At 34.4% G+C, this 20641-nt stretch overlaps 2 protein-coding genes and 1 long non-coding RNA gene across 3 annotated transcripts in view; 1 reads left to right on the forward strand and 2 right to left on the reverse strand.

Moving 5' to 3' along the window:
• The window catches only part of RUNDC3B (RUN domain containing 3B), a 145659-nt gene extending 131175 nt beyond the window's left edge, over positions 1–14484 (forward strand). Inside the window, exon 11 of the mRNA XM_049641390.1 lies at positions 13961–14484. Within this exon, the coding sequence (XP_049497347.1) occupies positions 13961–14106 (146 nt within the window). The 3' untranslated portion in view covers positions 14107–14484. The remainder of the gene's footprint in view (positions 1–13960) is intronic.
• On the reverse strand, positions 3354–14135 carry LOC125929877 (uncharacterized). Its single transcript, XR_007459984.1, has 4 exons — positions 14056–14135; positions 13618–13708; positions 11482–11562; positions 3354–3609 (listed from the first exon to the last, which is right to left on the reverse strand). It is a non-coding gene; the product is annotated as an uncharacterized LOC125929877 (long non-coding RNA).
• Positions 14485–18842: 4358 nt separating the features above from the next.
• SLC25A40 (solute carrier family 25 member 40) overlaps positions 18843–20641 on the reverse strand; it is a 52919-nt gene continuing 51120 nt past the window's right edge. The window contains exon 12 of the mRNA XM_049641392.1: positions 18843–20463. Within this exon, the coding sequence (XP_049497349.1) occupies positions 20348–20463 (116 nt within the window). The 3' untranslated portion in view covers positions 18843–20347. The remainder of the gene's footprint in view (positions 20464–20641) is intronic.

Below are 20641 nucleotides of genomic sequence, written 5' to 3' on the forward strand. Positions count from 1 at the left end.
CCCTTTACAACTCCAAGTCAGTTCATCAGCAGGTCCTGTCTGCTCCCCATACAACACATGCTGTCTACATTGACTCATCATCTTCTTCACTATTATAACCCTAGTCTAAGTCACATGGAGCAAGCCTCTTGGATGGACTGCTGCTACAGCTTTTTCTTTGGTCTTTCCTCTCTCATTCTTGTCTCCTCGCAGTCCATTCTCCATATTGTAGTCAGGGTTCTTAGAAAATATAAGTCAGAAAATATTATACCCAAACTTAAAGTTCTCCAGTGGTCTCGATGACAATCACATTAAAATCTGTACTGCTTATCATGGCCTCCCATATGATCATGTCTTTGCCAACTTCTGCCTTGCCTCATACCATTTTTTGGCTTGCTCCCTGCACCCCAGCAAACTGACTTTCTAGCTGTTCCTTCAGTCTGGTTCCTGCCTCCACTCTTTGCAATTGCTTTTCCCACTGCCCTAGATCTTCTTTCTTAAAGTCTTTGAATGGTAACCTCCTTATCAGATCTCTGTTGAAATATCTCTCTAAAGAAGTTTTCCTTGACTACCATACTTTAAATAACCATCCCCATTTCCATATCCATCCACTCCAGACACTCTATCACATTGCCCTGTGTTATGATTCTTGTCTCTAACTCGCCACTAAAATGTAAGCTTCATGAGGGTAGGGAAACTTACCCATGTTTTTCACCAGTGTGTTACTAGGGCCTGTCACATAATAGACAATTATTAAATGTTTTTTGATAGAATAAGTATATAATGAATGAATGTCTTAGAATGTGAGGTACAAGGTGTGGATAGTATAAAGTAAAAATTCAGGTAACAAGAAGGCTCAGGCAATGGGAAATTTTGTTAAGCTGAATGTTCTGCTTCTTTTAAGAGTTTTTGAAATGTTCTCAGAGGGCCTTAAGTCTATATTGATAGTTTTGTAAATACTGTGTACTGACTACATATGAATCTTTTTTTGATGATGCGGATAATAAAGATAGCATAATAGAGTATCCTAATGGCACTAATGTAAATGGAAGAGAGTAAACTGAGTTCACTGTCACAATTTAGAATATGTATATTTTAAAAATTAATCCAGTAGTGGATTTACTTGTGATGACTTTCAATGTAAAAGACACATTTATTTAGTATTTTAATCAATTTATAATTATAGTCATTTTAACAGCAATAGGTCATGATTAATAATGGGTAATTTTTATACTATAAAAACAAACATATACAAGAGTGATGAATGGGTGAATCATAGAGAATTTTTAGGGCAGTGAAACTACTCTGTATGGTAGTAAAATGGTGGATGCATGTCCTTATAAATTGGTCCAACCCATAGAATGTGCAGCACCAAAAGTGAACCCTAATGTAACCTGTGAACCCTGCTTGATAATGATATGTTTGTGTAGGGTTTATCATTTGTAACAAATGTACCACTCTGGTGGGGGATGTTCATAATGGGAGAGGCTTTGTATAGAGATACGGAAAATCTCTGTACATTCTGCTTATTACTTTTGCTATGAACCTAAAACTACTCTAAAAAATAAAATGTGTAAACACACATACACAGAGAAGTTTTGGCTTTAAGAATTCAAGGTTAAATAACAGATGAAATATTATTTATAGACTTTCCATACCCAAATATCTAATAGAATGATAAAAAAAAAATAAATTCACCAACTGAAACCCAACAACAAAAAGGACTACATTTAGGATTGTGTAAAACTAAAGAAAAAATTGTAAAACTTGAAGGACACACATCCTTTCCACTCATAGCATCCTTCCCCTCTCCACCCCCATAAAAGCCATACAATTAGGAAACTGCTTTGATACACTGACACAGGAGGCTGCTCTTGAATTAAAAGTTTCACCAACCAATCAAATCAGCTAGACTTCCTATGTGTACAAAATTACTGTTTTTTTTAAATGCCTAAATTGAGGAAAACAATTCTGATAAAACCCTCCGCTAGAAAAACAATAGTGAAGCAGGAAAAAAAAAAAAATCCTGTAATACAACCATATGATTTTATTCAGTATCTTCAAACAAGCATTTAAAGATAGGATAAAAACATTTTAAATTAGAAGTCAAAAACTAGGAACAGAAATGTTCCAGAAACAGAAAGAAATGAATTGGTAGTTGATTACACTCTAGAAAGAAATGTAGAAAAAGGCAAAATTATATCAGAAGTAAATATTAAAGAATAAGCTGTCTAAAGAATAGATTTGAAAGAGAACTTAATAAAGAACACTGAAGAAAAGCAGGAAAGGAACCAAGAAAATGAAAATGCAATGAAGAAAGAAGTAAAATGAGTCAGGAAGTGTTTGAATTGGAAGTCAAGCAAAGAAGATCTATCAGTGAAGTCACTGAGGAAGATAAAACAGTGGAGCAGAACTAATACTGAATCTGTAATCCGAGAAAAATATCTGGAAATAAAAGACTAAAATCTACAAATTGACAGGGCTGACAAAGTGCCTGAGAAAATTAACCAGTATTAATCACCTCCAAGACATATGGTATTAAAACGATTAGGCATTAAAAAAAAACAAAACAAAACAAAACAAAACAAAAACATACTCAGGGCTTCTAGGCAAAAAGATCGAGTAATTCATAAGGGGAAGAGGATGAGATTAGCATTACACTTCTCTAGTTGTATAAAGGATAAAGGTAACAACTAGAACAAAACTACAAACCATTCCAAATAATATGAAGTTAAAACAGAAAGTAAGACTTGTTATCCTGTAGAAAAAGAAACAGCAAGTAAGAAAAGCTGAAATTACCCATTTCTAAAAAGTGACAATAAGCACTCATCATAGCACTTTGTGAGATTTATTTAAGCCAATCAGAGGAAAGTGTATAATTTTTATATATATACCTTTTCATTAAAAAGAAAGAAAATAAATGAATCAAGTTTCCCAGACCAATATGGCAAGAAAAACAAAGTAAATAAAAAAGCCAATGAAGAAAATAATAAAGATAAAACCACAAATTGAGATAAAGAATAGAAAAACAGATCTAATTAATGAAAAAATCATTTTTCTTTTAAAATTAACAAATTAGAGACCTAACTAATTTAATAACAAAGGCAGAAAGAACAAATAAAAGTGTAGGGGATAAATATAATCTGACACAGTATGAAAAATTAAAAAATAAAAAATTATAGCCCAGTATCACTTATATTGATATAAAGGTTCTAAATAATATATTAGTTAACAGAATCTTAGCCACACAAAAAGAAATGGTATACAATGACCATGCACATTTAACCCATGAATGTAAGTTTAATTCAATATTATGAAATCTATTAATATAATACCATAATAATAGGTCTAAGATAGAAAAGGTTGTCCCCACAGATGACAAAAAAGCCCTGAACAGAATTCAACATTGTGTGACACATTTAAGAAAAAATAACTAAATAATAGTTATTTTCCATGAATATGTATGAATGTCTCTGTCCCAAAGCGGGCATCTTACTTAATGAGGAAATACTAAGATACCAGATTGATTCTACCACTGTTTAATGTTATACTAGAGGTAGTAGCTAGCACATTTAAAGAAGAAACTTCTAGAGACAGGAGAGTTGGATTCTTGCAGATGATGGCATGAACCTGGAAAACAAGAGAAATAATACATAGACAATAAAAGTAGTTATATGAAGTAGCAAAATATAAAATTATACAGGAATTGTTAGCTTTTTACATGTACAAACAATAATCAGTAAGAGACTCTGTTTGTGTGTGGGGGGGGTGACATTTTAAATAGCAACAGAAAAGATAAAATATTTAGAGTTTGCACATTTAGTGTTAAATTTATTCCTAGTAAGAGGAGAGCTATAAACCATCCTGAAGGGACATAAAAGTAGACACAAGGAAATGGAAAAAAATACTTTAAGTCTTCCCCAAGTTAATGTAAAGTTACATGCTTTTACTTTCTAAGCCAGCAGTCACACATCTGGGAATTTACCCTGAAGAAATACTTAAGCAGTACAAAAATATAAATGCACAAGATTATTCTGCTCAGTTAGCATTCCTTAACATTCTGCACTATTGCCTCACTGCTTATCATATTTTAAGGAATTTCTCTAGCTATCCTTTTTAAAATTTAACTTTCTATTTTGAGGTGAGTGTGGATTCAAATGCACTTAAGATCCGTGTACCCTTCACTCAGTTTGCCTCCGTGGTGGCATCTTACGAAACTATAGTATAGCATCACATCCATGAAACTGATGGTATGATCCAGTGATTTCATTAAGACTTACATGTATTCATCACTGTGTGTTTTTAGTTTTGTGCAGTTTTACCCCATGTACAGGTGTGTGTATACATCGCTAGAGTCAAGATACAGAATAGTTACATCATCACCAGGGTCCCTTGTACTGCCCTACATGGGCATAACCCACCTCCTTCAGTAATCATACCCACCTCCTTCCCAGCCTTGCCCTATCTCTGCCCCTTCCCTAACCCATGGCCAACACCAGTCTGTTCATTACTATAATTTTGTCATGAAGTTATGAAGGGAACTTGTAAATCAGACAGTATATAGACTGTTGGGATTGGCATTTTTATTTTCACTGAGCATAGCTCCCCTGAGATCTATCCAAATTGTTCTGTGTATCAATGATTTATTCCTTTTTATTGCTAAAATTTATTCTGTGGTATGTATATATTACCACCTTTGTTTAAAAACCCCTCATCGAAGGACATTTGAGTTGTTTGCATTTGGGGGCAGTAAAGCTGCTACTATAGTCTGAATGTTTGTGTCTGCCAGACTCATAATTTCTGGTGTGATGATATCAGAATGTGGGCTTTGGGAGGTGATTAGGTCACGAGGGTAGGGCCATCAGGAACAGGATTAGTGTTCTTAAAGAGACCCCCAGAGAGCTCCTTTGCTCTTCAGTCATGCTGGGACACAGTGAGAAGATGGCTGGGCTGTGAACCGGATATAGGCCATCAACTAGGCATGGAATGTGCAGGTAACTTGATCTTGGATTTCCCAGCCTCCAAAATTATGAGAAATCAAAAACAGAAAATAAATTTCTTTTGTTTGAGCTGCCACTCAGTTTATGGTATCTCTGTTATAGCAGCCTGAATGGGCTAAGCTGCTGTGAAGGTTTGTTTGCAGGTTTTTGTGTGAACCTAAGCCTTCATCTCTCTGGAATATATACCTAGGAATACAGTTGCTGGGTTGTATGGCAGTTGCATGTCTAACTTGATAAGAAACCACCAAACTTTTTCAGTGTACCCTTCTGCATTCCCACCAGCACTGGATGGGCAATTTAGCGTCTCTGCCTCCATGCCAACGAAGGGTGGTGTCACTATTTTTTATTTTAGCCATTGTGGTTGATATGCAGTCATATCTCATTGTGTGTTAATTTGCATTTCCCTGGTGGCAGATGGTGTTCATTATCTTTTCGTGTGCTCATTTGCCATCTGTATATTACAGTGAACTACCTCTTCACTTATTTTACCTGTTCTTTAATTGGATTATTTTTTGTTTGTTTTTTTTTTTCCTGTTGAGTTTTGAGAGTTCAATAGATAATTATAAAATTGATGCTTGCAGATAACACCAAGATGTGGTGGGCAAAAGTATGACTGTTTTTTATGCTCTCTAAATATAGAGTAATTTTTTACAAATTAAATCTCAAAAAAAATTTTTATTAGAAGTTCAGCATTTCTGTTACTGGCCTTTTCTTATATTGAATTTCAGTTAAAAATAAAATGAAAACTTTATGGGAAGTATATCATCTGAATTTTATAATATTTTTCTGTCAGAATGTAAGCTGAATGGTAATTTAAAATTTCTTGTGTGCTTTACTCTGTTGATTAAATTTTTATAATGAATATGTGTCACTTTTATAAACATAGTAGATTGTTTTTTCCATCTAAAAACAAACAGTGGAAGCCAAATATGTCAAGATTTAAAAGTAATTAATTTTGGTGGTGGAACTATAAATCATTGTTAGTTTATATATTTATGCATTTTTAGTTACAAATATTTTTATTAACTCCATATGAACAATCTTAAGAAACAGAGATTTCTTACTTATGACTTGAAAAAAATAGAAATTTATGCTTGTATTCTAAAATTTGATTCAGGCCTTTTATGCCTTTACATAGAATAACCTTTTATGTGTTTACATGCCTCAAGGATGTATTTTAATGAATAATACAGTAGAAAGGTATAAAAAAAAAAGCAATTCTACATTCCCACTGATTGTTAAATAAAAGAATATCTCAGAAGTTAAAATGGCACCATAATTGTTGAAGGAAAAGGGTGAGAAGTTGTCATTTTTTTCAAGAAGGTTTTATTAATCCTTCTTATGTGACACTTCCTATTACAGTATTACTAGTTAGCTACCTATATCTCAGCAAATCTTGTTATTTTTGAGAGAGAGAGAGAGAGAGAGAAGGGCAGAGTGAGGGACAGAGGTACAAAGCGGGCTGTGCGCTGACAGCAGACAGCGCAGTGCGGGGCTTGAACTCATGAACTGTAAGGTCATGACCTTAGCTGAAGTCAGATGCTCAACCAGCTGAGCCATCCAGGCGTCCCATATTTCAGCAAATCTAAAATGACTTGGGTTTTAAAATACACCATTATTTTATGTGCCCCCCCCCAAAAGAAAAGAGCCAACAAATCATAACATTGTTTACATATCTGTTAGCATTTTTTTACATTTATTTTAAAAGATCCTGTAGACTTTCAAAAACTATTGTAATTTACTTAACATAAAATTCACCATTGTAAAGTGTAGAGTTGATTAGTGTTTAGTGTATTCACTGTGTTGTGCAACATCACCACTAATCCCAGAGCATTGCCATCACCCAATGAAGAAGCCCTGCACCTGTTAGTAGTTGGTCCCAATTCCTCCCTCCCCCAGTCTCTGAGTAACTACTAATGTACTTTCTGTCTCTTTGGATTTGTCTACTCTGGACATTTAATATAATAAAATCATATAATATGTAGCCTTTCTTGTGTAGGTTCTCCTACTTAAGGAGCATTGTGTTTTCACAGTTCGTCCATGTTGTACCAAGTCTCAGTGCTTCATTCCCTTCAGTGCACAAGTAATATTCCATTGTATGGTTATACCACAGTTTGTTTATCCACTCATCATTTGGGCATTTGGATAGTTTCCACTTTGGGGCAGTTATGAATAATGCTGCTATGAACATTCACATACAAGTTTTTGTGTGAACGCATATTTTACTTCTCTTGGGTATATAACTAGGAATGGAATTGGTTAGAACATATGTGTAACCATTTGAGGAGCTGCTAAACTTTTTCACAGCAATTGTATCATTTCATAATCCCCCCAGCAATGTATGTGTTTCATTTTCTCCATACCCTCACCAAGATTTGTTATTGACAGTCTTTATAATTATAGCATCTTAGTGGGTATCAAATGGAGTTTCATGGTTTTGATTTGCATTGCCCTAATGAGTAATAACATTGAGCGTCTTTTCATGTGCTTATTAGCCATTTGCATATCATCTTCAGATAAATGTCTATTCAACTCCTCTGACAATTTAAAAATTGCGTTGCCTTTTTTTTTTTCCTTGCAGTGTATATTTTGAATAGTTGGCCCTTGTCAGATGTAGGATTTACAAATATTTTTTTCCATTCTGAGGGATGTCTTTCTACTTTCCTGCTAGTGTTGACTCACAAAATTTTTAGTTTTGACAAAGTCCCATTTAACTGATTTTTCTTGTGGTTGCTTTTGCTTTTGGTGTCACATCTAAGAAACCATTGCCTAATCCAAAGTCATGTAGATTTACTCGTGTGTTTCTTTTTAAGAGTGTTATAGTTTTAGATCTTACTTGATTTAAGTTTTTGTATATGGTGTGGGGTGATTGTCCAGCTTGATTCTTTTGCATGTGGATATTCATTTGCCTCTGGATCATTTGTTGAAAAGACTATTCTTTCCCCCAACTGAATGGTCCTAGGACTCTTTATTGAAATGCATTACCCATACATGCATGGGCTTATTTCTGGATTCTCAGTTCTGTTCTGTTGGTCTGTATGCCTGTACCAGTGCATATTCATACTATAGTACCACACTGTCTTTATGTTTATACTATCTATGTTTTGAAATCAGGAGTTTGTTCTTTTTCAAAATTGTTGTGGCTATTTGGACTCCACTAAATTTCCATAGGAATTTTAGAATCAGCTTGTTATTTCTAGAAAAAAAGGCAGTTACAATTTTGATGGGGATTACACAATATGTAGATAAACTTTGGAGATATTGCCGTTTTAACAATATTGTCTTCGAATCCATGGAAAAATGGAATGTTTCCCCACTTATTTCAACCTTGAATTTTCTCAACAGTAGTATGTAGTTGTCAGTGTACAACTCTTGCACTTCATTTGAATTTATTCCTATTTTATTCTTGTAGATTCTATTGTAAATGGAATTGCTTTCTCAATTTTATTTTCTGATTATTCATTGCTTCTTGTATTAGACTTTAAGCATAGATTTAAAAAATTACTGGACCTCCTCTGTATCTGTAAAAAGGAAAATAAAAGTGAATTCAGTTGTAAAGAACTTCTTTGTATTCAGAGTCAGTCTCTTCTGAATCATTTAATCAAAATTGTCAGTGGCTGTCTTTGCTTACAGTAGCATTTTCTGTGTCAACAGTGAACCATTTCCCAAAACAATCCTCCACTGATACAGGGATTTTCTCTCAAGGTACTAAGTATCCTGTACATTTTTATGTGTACACTTTCCTATCCGCCTGAGAGTTTCTTTTTCTTCCTCAATTAAATCAAACACTTCTGCAAGTTAAATAGCTTCCCTTCAAAGGCCACAGGAATTCCATGGCAAATTGACGTTTGACATCTTAACAGAAATCCTTCATGGTGCATGAATCAGTCACACCAATTGCTTGTTGCTTTAAAATTTCTTTTATCTAGTCTGAGGAATTTCTTCTGCCTTCATTTATACACTTGGCATGTGATAAGCAATCCTTCTGTGTAGGTCACCAAGCTTCATCTACTTGCAGGGTTTGTCCCAAGTGCTATGTGTTGTTTTACCAGAAAGTGTGAATTGTAGTAATTCTTTAATGAAGATTTGCTTCAGTAATAGGAAATTTACATCCTACTGTCTGTTTTCATACTCTTCTATGAACAAACAACTACTAATTTGAAAGGGAAATTGTAAGTTTTTGAAGGCTTTTTTGGCCTTCATACAAGTAAGTCTGTTAGAGATTGATATGAACACCCATGGCCAGTGTTCATCCATGTGCATGCAAAAACAACTGTGTCACAACTCCCTCTTTGCCAGCTCCAACTACTACACGCAGTGGTTCCAGTTTGAAATTTTATCGCACAAAATTCCGACCACCCCTTTTCTTGACCTTTGGATCACAAAAAGGTAACATGTTCCTTATATAACAGGTTAACATAACATTTTCCCTATGTTTATGGGTTTATGATAGTGGCTAAGGAATCTGTGTAGGCATTCCTTAAAATTAGGATATAGTTTACTGCCTCTTCGTTTCCCCATTGGCCCCTCCATCCCCACTCAGACTTCCTTATAGAGTTGGTGATCTCACCTTTACCTTATGTTTCTCACTGTACTTCCTGCATTTTATTATTATTTTCTGTGTGTCTGTTTCTACCTTGCATTAAGCTCCCTACAGGCAAGAAGTGGTTCCTTTTATTTTTATCACAATATCTGGCATTGTGCTGAATGACTTCTAACTTAGTAATATTTGTAGCAGTACCATCTGAAGACTTGTTGAGTCCAGACTCTTTATCCGTAAGTTTAAAACAAAACGGATCTTTCTTGCTATAAAATGAAAATCTATTTGCTGCTTCTTATGACTAACTTGTTTCTGCTAGGAACTACTACTTTTCCATTTGTTGAGCTAGAAAGTTTTGTTAACCTTGACTAGTTATTTCCTCCCATATCAAAAAATTGTTAAAATATCAACACAGAGTTTAACATACTTATTTTTTAATTCATATAGTAATTTTACACGTATATGTGTATGCATAAGTTACTGTTGACATCACAATATTCAAGAATATTTTGGAATAATCAGTTATAATTCTTTATCTTAACACTTCCTTTTGCTTATTTCCTTTTTTTTAAAGTTAGAGCGCATGCATGTGCACGCACAGACACAGACACACACGCGCGCGCGCGCACACACACACACACACACACACACACACACACACACACAGTGGGGGGAGGGGCAGAGAGAGAGGAGGGGAGAGAGAATCCCAAGCAGACTCTGCATTGTCAGTGTGGAGGGCTTGAACTCATGAATCCCATGATCATGACCTGAGCCGAAATCAAGAGTCAGATGCTTAACTGACTGAGCCATCCAGGTGCCCTTTTTTGCTCACTTCCTTTTTATATTTTATTTCCTTTTATAGTTGCATGGCTGCAGTCACAACATAACCATTTTTGGAATCTTGTGCATTTTTTTTCTACTTTTATTTTTAAATGAAGGCTTACACTGAAGTCTCTTGGCTTTCTTGAGGGTAACAGACTGCCCTGCATGTTCCCCAGCATCAGTATTTTCAGAGGCTGGCCGTGTGTCTGCAAAGGCTGGCTTTCATACGTGGCTCCCCACCCCCCACTGTGCTCTCCTGGATATGCTCCACTCAGCTCTGCTGTATGATTTGTTTGTTGGGGCACAACTGAGGACTTTGTGTACCTTTGTTTTCTTCCCCCACTCCAACTTTTTTTTTTTATAATTTCAAATCTACAGAAAAGTTGAAAGAACAGAAGAATGAACACCCCTGTATGCTTTACCATGATTCACCAATGTAACCATTTTGCCACACTGGTATTATGTTGCTCTTGTTTTTGTGGGCACATACTCCCTTCATTTACTCCTATATCTGCCTTTTCTGTTGTGCTCAAACATCTGAAAGTGAATTGCAGGTATCATAAACTTCATCTCTAAGTATGTCAGCATATATCTCTTAGAGATAAGGATGTCTTCTTACAAAGCCATACCATTATGATCCTTAGGCACTTTAACATCAATACACTATTACCTGATAGTTTGTTAATATTCTTGTCTCAGCATGTCCAGTAATATCATTTAAAAGCCTTTATTTTTTTTTGGTATGTCCAGAATCCGATCAAGGATCACATATTATTTACTTTTCATTCTCTTTGGTGTCCTTTCATCTAGCAGAGCACCCACCAACTTGGCTTTTTCTGTCACACGTTTGTATATTGATGAGCCCAAGTCAGTTGTTTTGTTAAATGTCCCACGATTTGTCTGATGTCCATTATTATCAAATTCAGATTAAACATATGTGCATTAACAGCATAAATGATACGTCTTTGTCAATGCATCTCATCAGGTCACTGTCCTTTTTGAACAGTGACCCTTAAAGATGGCTCCTATGTCCTTTTGACACTCCCCCAGTCTATCATAGCTTCCTCACTTTGTGGTAAAAAAAGACGTTTATGTTTCATGCCCACACCCAGAATCAGCTATTTCTTTAAGAAGACTTACCTCCTTATACTGGGAAATGTTAGAGGCCATAATTTAGCTTTAGGGGTCCTTGTTGCTACTAGAATAGTCATTGTTCCTAGCCTGTGGAAGAGTTAGGAAATTTTTTTTTAAAGAAAAATATACTTTAAATTTATTTTACAATTTAAATTTAAGATTCAGGGTTTCTGTGCACTTGATTTTATATTTTGACATGTTATGGTGAATATATTGGTTCCTAATTTATATGAACATAATTACTTATTTGCTTTATCCTACTATATATTAATTTCAAAATAACAGTATCTATATTATTACTAAAATGTGGTAAGATTTCTTTCTAATTATTTTATCTTGAGAATATATGCTAGAGTCCAGTTACTGTGCTGAAAGTTCATTTCAGTTCTGTTCACTTCTGCTTTCATAGTTAACTATTTTTTATTTTTGAATTATCTTTTTAAAATACAAGTAAGTTCAAATAATTTACATCCCCCTCTTCTAGATACAAGGTAACATGCTATGCGCTATTCTGTAGTTTGCTTTTTTCACTTGACAGTGAAATCACTACCTAGCAGTACATAGAGATCTTTCTGATTCTTTTACAGCTGTATAGTACCTCATTGTGTAACTATGTTAGACATATAGGTGGTTTAGTCTTTTGCATTACTGTATGATTGTATTAAAAAAAAAAAAAGTTACCTAAGTATAGACTTGCACAGAATTGCAGACAGTACTCAAACAGATTCTTGTGTGCCAGTGTTTGCAGCTGCACTCTTTACAATAATCAAAAGGTAGACACAACCCAAGTGTCTGTACAGATGAATGGGTAAACAGAAAGTAGTGTATACATACAAAGGGATATTATGCAGCCATAAAAAAGGAATGGGGTTCTGATACATACAACATGGATGAACCTTAGAAGACATAGTAAGTGAAAGCCAGGCACAAAAGGGCAAATATTGTATGATCCTACTGGTAGGAATGACGTATGGTAGGCAAATTCATTGACAGAAAGTAGATTAGAGTTTCCAGAGATTGGGGGTAAGGGAAGAATGGTTAGTTGCTGCTTAAATGGGTAGAGAAGTTCTGTTTGGAGTGATGAATATTTTGGAAATAGTGGTGATGGTTGCACAATACTATAGATAAAATTAATGCCACTGAGTTGTACAGTTAAAGTAGAAATTTAGAGAGACTATCCAAAGCAGTTGAGTCCCAGGAGCATTTAACAGGAACTCCAGAATGTTGACCCGGAATGGGTCTCTAAGCTTAAACGTGAAAAGGGTGCTTGAAACACCTAAATCTTTTGGTCGTGAAATAACGCCATAAACATTTTAAATTTGAATTTAACAATCTTTTTCATAACTTTTTCTAACGCTTTTATATTTTCCTGTATTTTACTTGTCAGCAAAACTATGCAGTTAACATAACTAGTCATATTTAGTATCTGTTCTCATTTTATTAAGCACATAGGCTCCGAGAAGATGCCTTTCCTAAGGCCATACAGCCAAAAGGGACTAGGAACGCTCTTGGGTCCCAGTACAGTTCCTACAGTCATGATTCGTTAATTATATAATTATTTAATGACCGTCTCCTGTGTGCTAGGCACTGGGACTATAATAAACAACAAATTCCATGTCCTTTCTCAGTGTACAGTTTAGAAAAAGAGCCCCACAATTATCATACGTATCATAGTATATAGTGCTATGTACATAGGCCCCACATATTGTACCATATAGTACAACTACGTGGGTTAGAGTACAGAACCCTGTGGGAACACTTCACAGGGGCTGTTTGAAACAGTATATAGTATTCAGAAACACCTGCTGTCTGGTTTGGTTTATACTTGTATAACTGTGTAAGTAAGACGTAAGCTTTTTATCTACTTGGGAGACCTAATTTTCAAAGCTTAGCCTTTCAGTCTCAAACCAGCTACTTCTAGCTGGTACTTGAAACTCTGCTCTGGGAAGCACTTGTATTCCCCAGCTGTGCCAAAGATCTACCAGTCTTCCTTCATATGCCTACTGAAGTCTAGTACATACTAAAGTTCCTGATGCAAGGCAGATGCTGACAAATGTTTATATTCACTAAGTGAGTTAAGGCTGTCCCAGTTGAGCCCTCCTTCTGAACTGTACCAGTTTTGCTTCTACAGCAGCACTTTACCTGCATGTGGATTTCCTTGTATTTCTGTGGCCTGGGCACTGATACTGTTACTTTAGTTTATTTTCATTTACCGACTGAACACGAACATATTCTGGAAAAAAGGTAAACTTTTGATTTTCATCTCAAAACAAGGCATCTCAGACTTCCATTTCTAGAACTTTTATGAGGAGCACAAATAATTCTCTGGTAATGTTTTTTTAAGGGTGACACTGAAACTATGGAAATACATAGATATCTATGTTTGCATTATTTTGTGAAGTATGTAAGTTTTAAGCTTTGTAAGATCTTTTGGTACCATTCTTCAATGGCAATTAAATATTTGTAATTTTATCTTAACTTTCAGGTAAAGAAGATACTCCCTCATTACTCGGTCTCTGTGGGTCTCTAACATCAGTGGCAAGTTACAAATCACTAACAAGTCTCAAATCTAATGACTACCTTGCAAGTCCCACAACAGAGATGACAAGTCCAGGCCTAACTCCATCCTGAAAAATTTTATGTAAAAGCCAGAAGTTTTTATGTTGCAAATGTTCTATTTACATAAGTTTGACTGCTGGGGAAAACCTTTGGAATTTTATATTGTTCTGGCACATGTATGGAATTCTATTGCTTCTTTTAGAGAATTCAGTCTATTCCATGTGCCCTTCTGAGTGAAAAAAAATGATCCTGCCATTTTCATTTTAAGATTCTTACATTTGTCACTGAGGAAGTTTAAATATGAATAGGCTTAAAAAACTTTCAAATATCCTTTAAATTAATAACCCATTGTAAACGGTGATGTATATTTATTATTTAGCTGATTTTCATGTATTTAAATGCATCATCATTGCCAGGCTGAGTTGAAGGTTTTATTCTAGAGACATATAAGTTTTTTCTTTTACTCTCTTATTCAATGATTTTTCTAAAAATGACATGTTAATTTCATTTTTTCATTAATTTCTTCCTATGTTCTGATGTTTAAATGCCTTGTTTTTAATATGAGGAGGAAATTCCCGGCTGGTTTCATAGTGGCTTATTCAGTTTTGGTATCAAAATTCCATTAACATTTTATAAATTTTGTAGGAATGTGCCTTTAGGCCATCACTAAATTTATGAGGGTCATATGGGAAGTATTTTATAGCATTTCGGTAAAGTGGATAAATTTCTTATCTTTATTTTCCCCAAGATTTTAAGAGGTTACATAAAAATATCAAGTATTCCTCAATAGTTAGAAAACATTTAAAAATGTACAGTACTTCTTGAAAAAAACTCCAAGTTGATTTAAGGATTTGAGATCTTTAAAGTAAGGATTAGTAATCACCACACTAAATAATCTGACATAATAGGGTTGTTTTGTTGTCCCTTGTGTGCAACAATGAACCATGCCATGTTAACATTAAAAATCCCTACACTTCTACTAAAGTTAGTTTTCTTTTTTGAAAAGTTATGTGCTATAAACTTTTTGCAGTTTTTGCAACCATATATTTCATCCATAAAAATCCCACCATACTGAAAAGAAAAAAAAAATGTATGAAGTATATTTTCTATAGTAAGTAATATGAGGAAATCACGATCAGTTGTGCCAAAGAAGTTTTCTATATTGTTTACATGAAGAGGACACAATACTTAATGGGGACTTTGTATGCTATTTTTGTTTATTAAGAAAACATTACATTCAAACTTAGGAGCTTGGACATAACAGGAAGAATATGTTCCTCCTACAGCGATTTCTTTTATTCAGAGGAGGCAAGAAGAGCGCTGAACTTACTACATCATTCTTTGCATTAGAAATGTGTAGGAGTGTGGTGGTTCTCTGCAATACTTAGAGCTTTATTCTCATAATTTGGAATTTAAGATAAATAATAAGAAGGCTAGTCTTATATGTAAGACACTTTAAGCAATGTTCTTTCAGGGACAGAGGAGGCCTGGAAGCTGTTAAAATAAGTTATCCTAGATGTACCAGAACATATTCAGAGCTTTATTCCTTTAGCTTAAGGCTTTAGTACTTGTAAAAATGCAAATATTCTTGAAAATTGGTACCTTTTACCTGCTCTTAATTATGTATACCTTATTATGAGTGAGGTATCCAAAGCAATTTTTAATGAGCATGGGGCTGGAAGGAAGATATAAAATGAGGACAGCGGCAACACTGGGAGAAGAGAGTAAGAAATGGCTAAGTTGGGGAACTTGAAAAATTTGAAGCTGGCTTCTTAAGCACTATTGCTGCTTTCCTAAAAAACGATCAGAATGTGTAAAATGTTTTATCATTCACAGTCCACTCTGAACTGACATTTATTATTCCTCAGTGATTTAAAACAATCATTGTTAAATTTTTTCCATACATTTTTATAATACAGAAAGGAAATTTAAGATTCCATAATTGATAATTTTCCAGATTTGTCTAATGCATTCAGTAACCTGTGCATCTTCACATGCTGCTAAATGCAGATTTAAACATGACATCTGAGGATCATGACTTTTCCTCCTTTCTTGGAGCTCTTGGTACAAAATTCATCTGCTGATGTGAATTCAGGTTTCTGTACAGCTCATTTCACACTTGTTATATACGTAATGTCTGCATGAGGAAACAATGTATGTCTCAATCTTTAATTTTAGGTGGTAGTGTTTATTGTTTACACACCCTATCCAAAATAGAATGCTGAATTATATGCTGATATTTCCATGTGTATTTTGTTGCCTTGATGTACTATACTTGTTGCATGTATATTAAACGTTTTGTACTATGCATTAGTGGTTATATTTTTTCCTTGAAGTTACTTGATTCAAGTTGTACACTGAGCCTTGTGTTTTAGCAAATATGGTAAATGTATATTATTCAACACCTAAAATACTAATAGGACAAAAGTTTTAGAGAAATCTTTATTTTAACTCATATAAAATTAAATACCTTTTATTAAAAAAAATAACATGATATGGTTCAGAATACACAATATCTATTGAGGTGGTACAATACCATAGTGATTTGGGCAGTTGCTAATATAATTATACATCAGCCATATTTGTTTTCTCACCTATAAAATGGAAACATCACCATCTTCTCAGAACCTATGATAGCATCAAGAGGATGTCAGCATTAAAAGATATTATGTAAACTAAGTTTTTATTTAAGTCATCTTTATTAGACTTACATAATTGTTTTCAATTGGTTAAAAATGTGTCTCAAATTTACAACTTAAGGAAATTCTCTGTAAAAGAAGTTCCTAGTCAAATCTCCAGTTTTGATAAATACACTGAATCACCTCTGAAATGTCACAGGACTCCTTTGAACATCAGGGCTCTTAAATATCTTTTAATCTTCTGTAAGCACAGCAGCCCCTATTTCACTCTAGATTTTGTTCTTTTTAACTGATGAGGGGATATAAAATTTTATCTGTGACCTTATGGTCTCTTTCAAAAGTGTATTTTAGTCCAAACTAGTTCTTCTTATAAGTCCCCATTATTTCTCTAAAACCCAAATAAAACCAAAGTTTCACTACATAAGACAGCCTTACTACATGTGACACATTCTAGTGTTTGCTGTGCTGTGTTGTGCTAAACTATGCTACCCTATTTTCTTTTCAGTTAAAAAAAAAAAAGCTGGTCTTGGAAAACCAACCAACTCAACTCCATAATTACTAGAGCTATGCCAAAACATGCTTCTTTGGTTTCCCGTTGTCTTCTTGTTTTTCCACATTTGGGGCTCAATGCCTCCCACTTCCAGGTACGTTTAACTGGATCACCTGTCCTAATCATAGAAGTATGTCTCTGACACCCTGCCTCTCTGCTCCCAGGCTGAGTGGACAATCCCTCAGCTGTTCCATGTCTTTCTTTGCAAACCTGTCAAACAGCTCTGCCGTCTCCTTGTAGCCGGTGACAGTATCTGAAGTATTTTCTTATCTCAAGTGCTCTTTATGCTGCCTACCACATAAAAGATCTGAGTAAATGTTGAATGTTAAAATTTATTTTAAAAGTTCATTTTGGAGAAAAAATTCAAAACTGATTCAAAAATTCAAAACTTTCCTATATCCTTGGAACTCGTACTCCAGAAAGAGGGAAGAATTTAAAAACATATGTGATACCATATGTTTTCACTCTTATGTGGATCCTGAGAAACTTAACAGAAACCCATGGGGGAGGGGAAGGAAAAAAAAAAAAAAAGAGGTTAGAGTGGGAGAGAGCCAAAGCATAAGAGACTCTTAAACACTGAGAACAAACTGAGGGTTGATGGGGGGTGGGAGGGAGGGGAGGGTGGGTGATGGGCATTGAGGAGGGCACCTTTTGGGACGAGCACTGGGTGTTGTATGGAAACCAATTTGACAATAAATTTCATATATTGAAAAAAATAAAAAATCTCAAAAAATGCATAAAAAAGTCATGTGGTTAAATATATATAGTGAATAGTCTTCCTAGAAATAAAAGAAAAATTTATTTTAATTTCATCTCTGCTTTTTTAAAAAGTCAAATGTGTATTATATGGAAGGTAGCAAGTATGTAATACATGGATTTATTAAAAAACTTACACATAAAGCAAATGTATGTGTTAGAAAACTTAACATAAATAGAAGGAAACTGCTTTCAGAAACATTACATAGAATATAATTTCTAGCCAAGCACTTTTTAGCTGCTACTATTTATTTAAATAAAACATTAATGCTTCTCTACCTCTACCACCTAAGTACAGAAAAAGCTTCATTTCACTCTTCTTTTCATCCAGATACGGTGCATGTAGTATGTATTAGAAAAGCTTCTAAGGAATTAGATTTATTTATTTTAATCCTGAATGATAAGAATTTTCCATATATGCAGTCATACAGTACTGGGGGTGGCGGCAGTATCCCTGTTGGTATTACATTAAGGTGAGATATCAGACTGCTTCTTAAAAGTTACAAATTAAAATTTTTGTTTTCTACTGATCAGTTACCAAAAAGAAGCATAACAGAACCAAGGTAAATTTAATACTGTTAAAAAATAAAATAAAATAAATTTAATACTGTTAAACATCAGTGTTCAAGATAAAACTTTCCTGGGGCGCCTGGGTGGCGCAGTCGGTTAAGCGTCCGACTTCAGCCAGGTCACGATCTCACGGTCCGTGAGTTCGAGCCCCGCGTCAGGCTCTGGGCTGATGGCTCGGAGCCTGGAGCCTGTTTCAGATTCTGTGTCTCCCTCTCTCTCTGCCCCTCCCCCGTTCATGCTCTGTCTCTCTCTGTCTCAAAAATAAATAAAAAAAAAAAATAAAAAAATAAAATAAAATAAACTTTCTTATATAGTATAGCATTAAAATAATGATTTTGTATGCAAATATTTAGCTTGAAGCACAGTCATACTTTTAAGAAATCAAAATATTTTAATGAAAATGTCAAAGTCATAAATATTTATGATTTTATAGATATTGCAATTTTAAGGTAAATCAATAGAGGGTAAACAAACACAAAAGACTACATACACACACGATCTGTTCTGGTGAAATAGATAAACTCTTTTCTATAATACAAAGTACATTAGTTCCTCTACAAACACTAGAGGTCTGTCACCTGAACATATTACTCTATTTTAGAACAAAAAATACTTCACATTTCCTAGCATACAAGTAGACTGCAATAAAGTGCTTTTTCTTATAGGATACAGATCCTAGGAAAATGAAACAAAAACAAAAAAAGGGTATCACTTTTGTCCTGTCTTCATAACCCTTCCCTGTCTCATTCCTGCAGTCATAAGCAACATTACTGAGGCGTTAGCCTACAGTGACTGAAAGCTATTTCTTCAAGGAAACTGCTGCCTCTTTAGTCTCTTGATCTAGCATACTAACATGAAGATGTGTAAAATCGAGGGACATTTTGGAAACATTGTGTGTCTTATACTATATTAGTAATCTCTATTGTGTTAGAAGAAGCCAGTACAAGTGACCTAGAGAACTCCACAAACAGTGATACCTGAATTACAAGATGGCTGAAACCAGAGGCCCTTCCTAAGCTGAAACATAAATTTTACTAATGTAAATGTAATGTGGTTTTCTGCTCAGCCAAGAGTCACTGTGCCAAACATTTAACACCATCAGAAAGACGACTCCTCTTTTGCAGAAACAGTGAATAATGGAGTCTTTAATCATCAAAAATATCACCTATAACATATAAAGTTATATTTTGATTCATAAAGATAAAATAGCCATACCTTTGAGTGAAGAAATCCTAACACTGGTGAAGCCTTAAAACAGCAACAGGAAGTAAAAAAAAAAAAAAAAAAAAAAAAAAATCTAATGCATTTGAATTAAAGAAAGTAATAGGTATTATTTGCTAAATGCAAATAATGTTACTTAAAGACTGCCATCTATTATATACTTTGCTGAAATACTTAAATGTCTACATGCATGATTTAGGTATGTATAAAAGACTTGGGCATTTTTCTTCTAGACTCTCCACATCATTCAGAACACAATTCAAAATGTTCTGGTACATCCTACACATTCTCAATTATCAAACTCTCAGATTATTGCTTTCAGTATTTAGGAATAATTTTTCTTTTCTTTACAGGGACATTTAATGGATGTGATTTCTGGAATATCTTTTTCAGTATCTCAAAAATTAGGGTAACTATTTATTTTTAACTTAGGATTATGATTTAGAGGCAAAGCAGAAACTACTCATTTAAGTTATAAAATAGAAAATAAATCATTTTGAGATAATGGTAAGAGTTCTTGCCTAAGAATCTCCAACTTATTATTTGGCTTTGGTTGTTACTTCAAGCTGAAACAGCATCACTGGTATTGTTGTCTTCCGGCATTTTGCATCTGGAAAAAAGCCTTCCCAGATTCATAGGTACTGATCATAATGGCACAAGCAGGAGCAATTTTAATTAAACGGGGAATGAGGCCTGAAAAGAGAATAGAAAAAAATCAGAACAAATTTTACCTTATGTTTAAAAAATGTAATTTATTTGATTTCATTCTGATAATGATCAAATGAAGTGATGTATCAAACACTGTGCCATCAACTGGTATCAAAGAACAAGCCAAATTACTCCCAAGCTCCTCACTTTAATTCCGTTTTAC

This window comes from Panthera uncia, chromosome A2 (genome assembly GCF_023721935.1).
Source record: "Panthera uncia isolate 11264 chromosome A2, Puncia_PCG_1.0, whole genome shotgun sequence".
NCBI lineage: Eukaryota > Metazoa > Chordata > Mammalia > Carnivora > Felidae > Panthera > Panthera uncia.